At 44.6% G+C, this 12,742-nt stretch overlaps 1 protein-coding gene across 1 annotated transcript in view; it reads left to right on the top strand.

Moving 5' to 3' along the window:
* Window positions 1–11,740: 11,740 nt before the first annotated feature.
* LOC118116504 (nanos homolog 1) overlaps window positions 11,741–12,742 on the top strand; it is a 1,825-nt gene continuing 823 nt past the window's right edge. The window contains exon 1 of the mRNA XM_035168235.2: window positions 11,741–12,742. This exon is cut by the window's right edge and continues 823 nt beyond it. Within this exon, the coding sequence (XP_035024126.1) occupies window positions 11,794–12,612 (819 nt within the window). The 5' untranslated portion in view covers window positions 11,741–11,793 and the 3' untranslated portion in view covers window positions 12,613–12,742.

Below are 12,742 nucleotides of genomic sequence, written 5' to 3'. Positions count from 1 at the left end.
TGCTAATGTAACCGCGGGGCCAAATAATCAAGTTAATCACCCGAATGTGGAAATCAGTTCGCAGGAAGAAAACCCATCCATCCATCTTGCTCCGCTGCCCCCCCCCACACACGCCCCGCTCCTGCTGCCAGTCAAACCCGACTGCAGCGTGTTGGGTGAATTTCAAATGAAGATGCTTTCTGACAAGAAGAAGCGCCGCGGAGCCTAAATCAGCCCAAGCCGTGACCTTGACCTTGGGAGATGCATCTCATTCATCCTGTTTCCGAGCTGTCAGGTTGAGGACACACACCAGGACGGGTCACATTACAGTGGGTGACACTGAGGCAATGGAAATCCATTTCTTTTGGGGGCCGCGTGCAGCATCAAGCCCAGCGCCTCGCTCACCAGTCGATCATTATTAATGTGCAAACACAATTCGGAGCTGGAGAATAAAGGCTTGGAGTGAATGACAACTCAATACGGCTGATTTGGCATTTGGAAAATGCAACATTGATTACAGCTGCTCACATTTTTCATCATAAATGGTCCAGACAAGCTTCCTTACACTGTAATTACAAGGCAACGTACAACCGTGGCATTGAATAAATCACTCGTTTTTTTCATTATTTTGCAAAGCTACCCCAAGATTTTATATTTTCCTTGTGGTGGCAACTGAAAACAAGTAGAGATTGTTTGTTTTTATTGATATTTGTCTGTTTGTTAGCAGAATTACACAGAAACCACTGAACCAATTCTATTGAAACTTGGTGCAGGGGTGGGAAATGGGACAATGACTTTAAGAGCGGATTCGATTCGGGGACCGATCCACAAGTATCTTTTTTTTAAGAATGTGAAATAGAACATTTTAAAATTTGAATTATATATGAACTGTTGAAATGTGGTGCAGATGTAGATTTTCTGTCTACATCTGGTATCTGATCTATGTGCTTATTCCACATGGTGACAAGTAGCCGGTCAGATGTTTGCGCTCTCTGAGTATCCCTCTAGTTTGTTCAGTTTATTTTGTAGATTTATAAATATATTTCACTATATCTCAAAGCATTTGTGGGGGGGATTCATCCTCTGGGAACCACGATCGTCTGCTCAAAGCTCCGGTGCAATCCAGCCAATAGCTGCTGAGATATTTCCATCTGGACCAAAGCGGTGAAGCGACAGACATCGGCATCTATGGAAGAATGTTGTAATGACCCGACAACAGACGACACAGAAAACAGAAAATAACTACATCTGACCTGCAACACAGGGTTCAGCCATTAGGTGAAAGCAGATAGGACGCCATATGGACAACAGCGTTCCTGTTACCAAAGATGCGCCACTTTAACAGGAGCGCAGCGCTGCTGTCAGACTGTAAGACACCAAATCTGCTTTTTAAACTTTTCTTTATCCTGGAAGAATACTGAGCATGTTCTCCAGCGACTTGAAATCCTTTATGTGAGAAGCTCTTGGAGCAAATTCGTTTTTAGAGCTTTTCAGGATCGGATTTCTTAAAAAAGGGGGTTGATGTTCTGACGTTGACGTATTTGTATTTTTGCTAAACATTTAAAAAGGGTTGCTGACTTTGAGCGTCTCGATATATATTTATTATTTATATTATTTTTTAGATCTATAGAATATCGAATATCCCTCTATAGGGATCCACAGCTCATCTAAACATGGGAACCCACATAGAACCAGATTTTTCCACTTTGAACAGAGATAAAAACCACACAGGTGAAAATACACACACACACGCACAGACACACACACACACACAGACAGACGAGGGTGAATCCAGCCTGTGACAGTTGAGCATGATAATGTGGATTCCCCTGATGATGTGTGTGTGTGTGTGTGTGTGTGTGAAACCAGACTCCAGTTTTGGCCCACAGTAATAAGATCGGCCTGTTTGGGCCTGTGAAGCAGAGCCTCACTCAGGGTGGCCCATCTGGCCGTCACCCAGGTTGTAGCGCCAGCCACCAGCTCCACGGTGCGGGGACCCATCTGTGGTCCTGTATGGTATCGACCACTACACTGCCAGGCCTGTCCCACTGTGCACATGGGTTCCACTGGTCACATGGGTCCACTGGTCTGTGTGTGTTCTGCAGATGGGACCGTGGGTCAACTCACGGCGGCGAATCCGCGTGTGGAGACGGGCAGGATTTATGGTGTCAGGTCGTTTGTCTGATGCGAGAACTGAGAATTAGAGAATTTAAACTAGTGCCAGTTGTGAACGTGTCTGTTTGGAACGGGGTTCGCTTGGTTTGCAGGTTTCTTCTAACAGCAGTGACCTGCAGTAACGATAATGTGCAGACTTAGTGCGGATGTGTTGGACAAACACAACCATGGTCACAATACACAACGAAGATGGCCTCAAAGTGCCATAAGGCCTCTGAACTCGTTTCCACAACCGTGATGGATATGAAGTTTAAACACTCATCACTGTCACTGTGATGTTGTCCATAAGTTGTGTAGTGTCGTTGTGTAGTGTCACCGCTGTCCATGTCGAGGTCTTGGTCATTTTGATGATATGAGCTGGTCCACGCTGTAACAAATAGGAATTTGTCCGACCTGGTTATGTGGTCTTTAATAAAAACTTTAATCAGACTAATATTTGACTAAACTGTCTTTATTTCTAGTTTACCCAAAAACTACAAAGTAAAACAAAGAGGAAGAGAAAAGGGGGAAATACAACAATTCATCAAATGACAAAAATTAATTAAAAATTGTCCTTTAAGTTTTTGGGAATCACTGTCTTCCAATAAACTTTTACACCTGAGGGTAAATTCTGATCCGTCTGATTCTGTCTCAACAAATAAAACCAACTCGCACAAGAACAGAATCGGGATTTTACTGGCGAACATATTGTAGAAGACACATACGGTGTAACTGAGAATCATGTGTTTTATCTGTTCCCGCGCAGCAGAGTAGAGTTTCTGTGTAATTCAGTTGCAGGAAAACTGAACTGCAGATGGGAGATTGTTGACATGACAGCGGCTGCACAGCTGAAAGATCACAGGAGACAGCCGAGCATGAGCTAATATGAGACGCGTCACATCTGCCTCCGAGAGCCGAGAGTCTGTGGCAGTGGTAGACGTGTGCGGACTTTACTGCAGATTAACAGAAGACGAGAGCGGGAGTGTAATTGTTGAGGAAAAAGGAGTTTGGAACATTTACAGCACATCAGATTTTTAAAAAAGATGCCGTGGTGAGCTGAGGTTTGACGATGAGAAGGTTTCAACGTGAACAGCAGCTTTATTGATACTATCAGGCCATAGAGCGTAACCAAAGATGGACGACGTGTCTCCACTTCCTCCCATCATCCAGAAATGAAGCCAAAATATCCCGGGTACGTCGAACGCTGCCGTCTTGGGCCAATGACGTCATTTTGAGTCTGTGCAGTAAGCATCAAACACTTCATCGAATGACAGAAACCACCTTTGACGTGTACTTTGACAAGTTTTTCGTTTTGACGATTCGATTTGTCCCATCTGCTAAAATTGAGGAGGCGGGTTTTATGACTTTTACTGCAGCCAGCCACCAGAGGGCATTTGAGATGCTTTGGCTTCACTTTTTGAGAACCATTCTTCTGCACAGTTTATATCTGTGTCCCAGTTCAGGGGCTGCGTCCTTTGGAGGATGCAGTCTGGTCTGATATCGGTGATCTACGCCGCCAGCAGCGTGTCCTGCCCATTCCGCTGTCGCCTGGCAACAGAGCTGCAGTTGAAGATCGTTTTAATGCCTCTTGGTTTTTCAAGAGTTCAAGTCTGATACTTTAACTCCAAATTAACTCTTTGGAAAACACAGAAGTGCGATGAATCCGGGGATAGTTTGGCCTCTGAAGGATCCACCTGTTGGACCCTTTGGTTCTCGGGGGGACACATTTGTCGGCCTCGTTTCAAGGAGCCATCGAAATGGGACGCACCCCCATCCCATCAATGTGGAGACGCTTTCTTATGTCAGGTGTGAAGTGATGTCCACTTGTGATCACTGGTGACGCATGATAAATCCAGGTTGTATCAGATCCTGAGAAAGTCAGCCAGACGCTTTCAAACCTGACAAATGATTGTAAACTGTAGCTGCCATTTGTTTTCAATATTTTGAGCGGTGGTTTATTTTTTATCGAGGATTTCGTGGGTCAGTAATCTTCCACTTATTATTCAATCTGCCGCCTACCTGACCTACAGCACTGGGCCAATAGGACACCGCACGGGGGACAGTTGGACATTTTACCTTTCACATACACATTCACCACTTTATTGCTCTATGTTACCAACCATTAAGCTCCATACCACTCCAGTTATTTCAGCCACTGGAGCAATTAGAGCTCTGGCATTGCTGGTGTTAGCATTGTTGCTCCAACCCTCACGTTAATGCACCCATCGTATTGTTTTAACAAAGCTTATTGCCGCTGGGCTGCGATGCTACACGTAGACTTCAAACGCCGCGCCGTGCACTCGCCTGGCTGCACAGTTTAAAAGCTGGACGTGGCGTGTGGGACAATGGCGGATCTCAGAAGCATTGTGGTAATCTGGGCCAATGGAATTTTCCCTGCATCATTAAAAAGGGATTGGTGTGTTCTCTGCGTTCATGGGAAGTGCCGTTAGTTAACCCAACAAAGGTCCTCTGGCTGCGGACCCCCAGAGATGAAGGGCATCGCAGGGGCTCAGCGAATCCACTTTTAATCCTCTCGGCCCCATTGTACCGATACACTTTAAGCCCTTTGACCACTTCCCGCTCTAATCTCTGCAGATTTGGGCGAGTTAACAAGTTCCTGATCTGTGGACCCACAGCTTCCCTCGATATCCTTCTGCTGGTCGGCTCCCTGTGCTGCGGCGACGGGTTTAGACACAGCAACTGGTTTCAGCCGAGGGGTTTTAGTCCGTTAACAAACAGTAATACATGTAATTCATAACAACATATTTAAACCAGTACTTCACAGAGTGAAAGTGATTTAATCTAGAGCTCCAACAATTAGGGTGATTCATCAATCCACAATTGAAAAATCTCTTTAAAAACACGAATACATAAAAACATATCTTTTCCAATATTAAGATTTTGCTCTTCTTTGCATATGGTTTCTTTTTTGGGGGGTTTTAGACTAAACAAGACATTTGATGACATTAAAGTAGAGTTTAGAAAAATTGCAATCCAATGAACAATAGTGAAAATGATTAAAGATGATATTCATTACTATTTTCAGTCCAAGGTTCCTCAGAATGATAAAATGTTTTTCATTTCATATTTACTCATATTTTTTTACAAGGTATGCAAATTAGAAAAATATGCTATTTGCAAAAACATGCTTTGAAAACGATTTTTTTTTTTTTTAAAGGTGTTTGGAGATAATCAGCATCTCGTCTCTGTTCCAAACAGTATTTAATCAGTTAAATTTGTCATTTGGACTCTAAAATCGAAAACAAAATTTGAGAGGCTGGAACTAGAGAATGTTTGGCATTAAAATCTTTCAGAAGTTATGATAATATATTAATGAATTTCTTTGACGAGTTACAAATCATGGAATCAGGTCATGGTTTGAATTCACAAGCAGTGAAATGTTTTTAAAAGATGTCGAACATGGATTTGAGTTTAAAATAAAAAATATTTAACCCTATTAATATATTCCTGTTCAAGCTCACATTTCCGTTTCCTGGCGTCTCCGGCTCTATGATCATTGATGCTTTCAGTCCCTCCACTTCCACCATGACGAGAGGATATGTGTGTGTGTGTGTGTGTGTGTGTGTGTGTGTGTGTGTGTGTGTGTGTGTGTGTGTGAACGCATGAAGGCCTCGCTGCCGGCGGGAGGAGGGGCTGGACTTTTGGGCTAAGTAATAGCAGGGCGCTTCCAGAGAGCTGGTGGTCGTGACAAAGCACTTGACGGGGCCGAAAGCCACCCCTTCATTTCGGCTTGACCTTGGTTTGTTTAGGGTCCTCGTTGCAGCGGGTGACGCTGACACGTGTCTGGAGGCTGGGTTGACACCAGGAGCCGGGGGCTGGGGGCAGCAGAGGATGTGTGTGTGTGTGTCTCTGTGAGTGTGTGTCTGTGTGTGTGTGCAGATGGACGGACCGTTAGAGATGCAGTCTCATATTCCCAGGAGAGGAGGCAGAGGTCAGGGATCAAAGGCTCAACCGACTCCCCACCCAGCTCTGTGTCTGGGGAGGAGCAGAGATCCAGCCTCTGCCCAGTCCCACCACATTATGCAGCTGAAGCAATTAATGCAGCAGCAGGAATGGCAGGGGTCTCTCTCTCTGTGTGTGTGTGTGTGTGTGTGTGTGTGTGTGTGTGTGTGTGTGTGTGTGTGTGTGTGTACTTTCTACAGTTCTGAGGGACAATTTTGGTTCAGAAAAATCGTTCTGAGGACATTTTCTCCCGTTCCTCACAACGTTAAAGAGCTATTTTAGGATAAGACTTATACATTTAGGTTAACATTAGTTAGGGTCAGTTGTAATTGTGAAGTTTAGATTGAGAGGCTAGGAAATGCAATATGTCAAGTGTCCTCACGACTAGAGAAGACAACACAAGAGTGTGTGTGTCTGCGAGTGTGTATGTTTGCATGGAGGTGTTGTGTGTGTGTGTCTCTTGTGCCAGGCTGTTGCAGGTTGCACAATGTAGCAGTGCAGCTGGCACGTGGAACACACACAAACACACACACACACACACACACACACACACACACACACACACACACACACACACACACACACACACACACACACACACACACACACCCCTGAGAGTCTGGGAAGGTCTTTTAATTAAGGGATTTGTTAATTTTCTATTCAACTTGACAGTGATGAATGGGGGAGCAGCGGCTGCCCGTCTCCGAGCTGCCTGGGAGGCCTCTGGCTCTGATCACCACACTCCGACAGACGAATTTACACGTGAAGATTTTTATCCGTTTGGAAACGGAATCGCTGAATTTAATGAAGCTGAGGGGAAAAACCCCAGCCCCTCTGCGGCAGCGTGTGTGGAGGGCAGATAGAACCGAGACGTAAACACAGTTAAACAATGGCCCGACATTACGTGAACAGAGAAAGATTTACTGACGTTTATTGGCTGAAGTGACTCTTAAGACTCTGAACTCTCCTTCTGCCCAGTTCTCTCTTATCAGCGACTCTTTGTAAGAACCTTTATGAAACATCAGCTTAATCCCTAAAATGTAAACTACAGGTTTTATTCCTTCGTGTTACAACTACAGAAATAAATCAAATAGCGACTCTGTCTCCTGCAAATTACCTTCCTACTAATTTGCAACAGGATCAGGATCAACTGACAGACACGTTTAATCACCATCACCTGAATTATGTATATATTTGTATAATCTATATCATTTATGTCTAAGTCTGAATTTATACGGATATAAATCTATTTATAAGAAACTGTTAATTCAACCATTCGGGTTTTTACCGTTTTTTCAATGTTTGGCTCATCGACTGTAACTAAAGTGAAGCCAAATCCTCTTCACAGCCCCCTGGTGGCTGGCTGCAGTATAGGTCCTAAACCCTGCTTCCTCCATGTTAGTGGATGGGACTTTGTCATGAAGTTACACTATTGGTTGTCTGTCCGGATGTTGGGAGTTTACCCAAAGATCATTTCTCTTTCAAAATGTATTAACATGAACATTTTCTATTACACCATCAGGGGCCTCTAGTTACAGATTTTGAATTATTAATATAACTAATAAATAAAGCCTTTTAATATGCTTGAAGAATATGAATGTGTAAGGTTCCTCACATCTAAACCAATCGGTCATCATGTGCTGTTAGCGTGTTGGCGAAGCTACAGTTGGCGTCTGTGCTTCTGCACACGTATGAAACCGACGTCCTCATGATCCTAAACAATCATTAACTTTGAGATTTAAATTTAAAAAACTGTCTCTTTGTCTTTGACTGATTCATTTTTCTCTTTTGCACTTAGTTTCCTTTATTAACTTTAGGGCGATTTATCGCTGTAACCACACTGAAACTCTTCTCTGTCTTTGGTGTTTGTCTAATTTTCATATTTGTGGTGTTTTTAAAAGCACTTTTCCTATTTGACTCCTGCTTTTATTGTGTAAAATCCGCTGCTGCCTTTATTTCAATGCCGGGACCCTGAATCCGCCGCCTCTTATGTAAAAGTGACTGTATTTCATATTCACCATCAATACTTTCTTTGTTGCTGCCTGACATGTTTTGCATCGGGAGCAATACAGGCGCCCTGAAGCAACAGAGCCACATGTCATATCGCCCCTCGTGCAATATATCTATTGTGATGTGGCAGCCATTCATCTTTTAAATGCTCTCTCATGATTTCCTTTGTGCATGCAGAGCTGGAGGTGACCTTGAAAACGGACCATGTGCTGTATTCTGATGATAATTTATTCTCACATGGAAGAAACTGTCTCGCTAACATGATTTTTCTTTCATGCTTTACGCCGTCTACACACGCGGGGAAACTTTTTTTATTTTTCAAAGCACAGGCAAATGTATTCTCGTTGTCAGGATTTATAAGGCCATGCAAATTTTTTGGGCACATCACGCATCTTTTCTTTTAGATTTTAGCATGATTTAAAGTCGAGTCGTGACACGGAGTGCAGATCTCTCACTTCGCAATTTATAGAGACTGTCGACGAACGCGGGCCGAGGAACCAACACTTGCTCATAAAGCTGTGATACACTGGCATGAATACAAAACCGAATCCAGAGGACAAAACCATGGATTCTGGGTTTTTTTTAATATAAATTTCCCTGTAACGCTGAATCACAGGCTCATTTTCAGAGACTCGTTTAATATGTGGTCGACAGATATCGATTCATTTCATCAATGAAAACCAACACAATGGCAGCAAACTGGAGTTTAGCTTGTCTCAACTTTTACCGTCTTTTAATACTGGAGATGAAAATATAGAAACAGAGTTAGTGTCCTTTTCTGGGGAGCCTGTCTTTCTAGGATTTGACTGACACACACACACACACACAGGAACACATGTGGCACACTCTGTTTTAATGCATATTAATGAAGTTAAACGGGCCGCTGTAGACAATGGAGCAGAGGAGGCTGGTTGTGAGCACAAAGCCGTGGGCTCAGGGGAAGCAGAACAGGTGCAGGGAGGACACGGCAGCTCCATGTGGAACCACTCACTATAGGTTCATCAGTGCAGGAAGCATCGCTTTAAGTGCTCAAACGCAACGTGCCGATTCGGTCTTTGTGCCAAAAGGTCGTTGTTATTGTGTAAAAAAAAAAAATTCCCGTCAGCCAAACAAAGACAAAAGGCTTTTACTTGTTTCTTTGTCTGTGAATCTAGTTTCTGTAGATTGGAGCTGGTTCCTTTGTCTTGTCAGAAGTTCGTGTTGTTGGGTCAACTAACAACTCGTTTCTTTATCGATCACTGCGCCGATTGTAACTTCGCACAATCCAAGAGAGATTCAGTTCGATCTCCCTGCGACATGTGAAGAAGCTGGAGCGTGAGAATGTGGAGAATCTTTCACTTTTTTCTTTCTTTTTCTACCTGAAAATTGATTGAACTTATTCATCAATTATTAAAGCTGTTGCTTAATTATTTTTCTGTTAATTTAAATAATTGTTTCAACTCTTGCTTTTGCTGTTCGGCCAAGGAACTTGTGTTTTGTGCAGTTCAGGGCGTGTTGGGCCTTGGGGGTGTTCTGAGCTCTAAGTGCCAATTCTAGATTGTTTTTCTTTCTTCCTAAAATAGAAACTTTCAGGACATAAGAAATAATTTGTCTCGCAAAAGCTACAGTAGATTCACATATTTTCAAGTCTGTCTTATCAACGACATGTTCACTGAGAACGTTTTTTGTTGCCATAACTATTCCTCCTCTCCATACATGGCCATGAGTGTACGTCTCTGCCCAGTGCGACTCCACGTGGAAGAGTTGTGGCAGAAAACCTACAATCCTCACTGGGTTTTATTTTGAGACAGACGTGAAAATATACAAATCGAGCCTCTAGGACTCTTTTGTAAGTTTCCTCAGAATCTGGGGGTAATAGGCAAATGTTTCCCAAGCCTCTAACCGCGTCTGAAACAAAGAGATTGTGCTGTTTGGATTTGAAGTTTGCTGCAGATGTCTGGGTTTACAATGAAAATGCAAAGATTGAAAGAAAGTCTGAGGAGCAAAAATAGTTTTGGGATCGCACACCAAACTGGAGAACTGCCGAAGAACCATGAGAACGCAACTTTGTTATTAATATTCAGCTGTGAAAACAGTTTTATAATGTCCTCCAATCAGAGAAAATAACCCAGATGAGGTAATTCAGGGTCATTGGAGCGGATCCCTGGACCAATAGTTGGCCCCGAACCAAACATTCAGGGTCACATGAGAAAAATGCATGAACAATGGTCGAGACGAAAACTTCAACTTTAGGGCCACTTGAATTTGCAGGAAGACACGAACAATAAAAACAACATAAAATACATAAATGTGGACGGGAGGGAGACACAGAACGTCACAGATTGGGGTTGTTGAATAAATGCAATATCGTCAATTAAAAACAATACAAACTATAGTAATAAACACTATGTAAAATGTAAAAATATTATTAAAATGTGTTGCTTTTGCCAGGAGGTAGAAACTGGAAGTCAGAGTGAAGGTGGTGAGAACTGACCTCACAACCTGCTTGTTGACGTTCTCCTGCTGGACCCCAACACTTTACTGCTGATGTTCGCTGTTATGGACAAAAAAAAGCCAAAGTGTCTTCTCGCTGCTGACGGTTCTTTTTTTTTTTTGTCCTTTGAAAGTCGTCCAACTTTGGACAAAATCACAGGAGTCTCACTTTAAACTGCTGCTGGAGGCAAACGCAGCATCTGGAGGCAAACAGCTCCTCGGTGTTTAGACACTGAAACCTTTTTATACTTAATGCAAACTGAACTGTTGTTTTCCATCAAGAAGCAAAATACACACGTTCGATTTAAACTGCCAAGAAAAACCAAAACAAGGAATACAAGGACAGAGTAAAGTAAGAAATGATCATTCTAAGCAAAAAAGTTTATAGCTGTTCTTTCTCAGATTTCTGATCTTCTGCCTATTTTAATAATTTTAGTCTTATTTTATCTTCTTTTTACCTCTCCCTCCCCCCCCCAATACCTGTACCTTGCACGGACCCTGCTATAATACACTATGTATATATGTTATTTATGTATTATGTACAGTTTTTATATTTTTAGTCTTGATATTTTGTAAATTTTTCATCATCTGGAATTTCCCAGTTTGAGATCAATTCATCCACCAATCTATATCCATCCATCCACCCACCCATCCATCCATCCATCCACCCATCCATCCATCCACCCACCCACCCACCACCCACCCACCCATCCATCCATCCATCCATCCATCCATCCACCCACCCATCCATCCATCCACCCAACCATCCATCCATCCATCCATCCATCCATCCATCCATCCATCCATCCATCCATCCACCCACCCATCCATCCATCCACCCAACCATCCATCCATCCACCCACCCATCCATCCATCCACCCATCCACCCAACCATCCATCCATCCACCCATCCATCCATCCATCCATCCACCCATACCATTTTTATGTCTGTATTTATTGCAGTGTGATCTTCAAAGTGTTTCTAATAGTTTCTTACAGTTTGCCTTCCACACACAGCAGCTTGTCCCTGTTATTCTAAAGCTGCTGTGTAAGTAAAGTGTATCATTATCATTCCAGTCTGGGAGGAGGACGGTTTCCGGGGCTCAGCTGCTCCCGGCTCGGCTCTGCAGACCCTCCTGTGGGGCCGGAGAGATAATCAACTCGAACCAAACCACGCCTCCCTGCTTTATTCCGGGGGAACTTACCCGCGCCTACATGTTGCCTCCTCCTCACACTGGAGCCAGCGAGAGAAGAGCGCACATCCCCTGCTCAGGTTCCCCCCCTCCCACTGAGGAGCACATCGTCCCGAACAGCTCTTCTCCTCTGCGGACGTTCAACCCTCCTGACAGGATGGATTTCTTGGATCACAGCTTCCTGGACGCGCGCTCTCCCTGTGATTACACTTTTAATTTCTGGAACGACTACCTCGGCCTGTCCACACTTGTGGCCCAGACTAAGATCAACAGTCCTGCCTTCAGCCCGAACTCCATCACCGAGTCTCTGAAGGCCACCCTGGGTCTGGAGGACGACTCCCCGGTTTGCTCGTGCGTAATTGCGCACGGCAGGGACAGCGACGCGCACTCGGACTGCTGCTGCTGCTGCGCGGCTCCGGGCTCCCCGCCGATCTCCATCTACGACCTGAAGGAGCGCATCTCTCTCCTCGGGCCGTACGAGCACCTCGCCGGGGACAGGGACAGGGAGTCGCCCCCCTACAGGGGAAGCTTCGCCGGCCTCGACCTGCTCTCCATGGAGCGGCGGCGCAAGCAGACTCCTCCGAGGGGGAAGCCGGAGCCGAAGGTGTGCGTCTTCTGTCGGAATAACGGCGCGCCGGAGGAGGTGTACGGCACCCACATCCTGAAGACGGCGGACGGCAGAGTGCTGTGCCCCATCCTCCGCGCGTACACCTGTCCCCTCTGCAGCGCCAACGGGGACAACGCGCACACCATCAAGTACTGCCCGCTGTCCAAGGAGCAGCCGGGCCAGAGAGTGGCGAGGGGCGGCAGGGTCGTCGGGAAACGGCTGAAAAGCTTCTGAACCAGGAGCTGGATGAAGTTTTAGAAGTTGCACAGTCTGAAATCACCAATGTGTGTGTGTGCGTGTGCGTGTGTGTGTGTGAGGCAGAAACTTTGCCCCTTTCAATGCACAAGACAAGTCTGGAGGGAGA

The sequence above is a fragment of the Hippoglossus stenolepis genome, chromosome 10 (assembly GCF_022539355.2).
Source record: "Hippoglossus stenolepis isolate QCI-W04-F060 chromosome 10, HSTE1.2, whole genome shotgun sequence".
Taxonomy (NCBI): domain Eukaryota; kingdom Metazoa; phylum Chordata; class Actinopteri; order Pleuronectiformes; family Pleuronectidae; genus Hippoglossus; species Hippoglossus stenolepis.
Note: the sequence above shows the minus strand (reverse complement) of the source record. Positions and strands in the feature narration are given on the sequence as shown.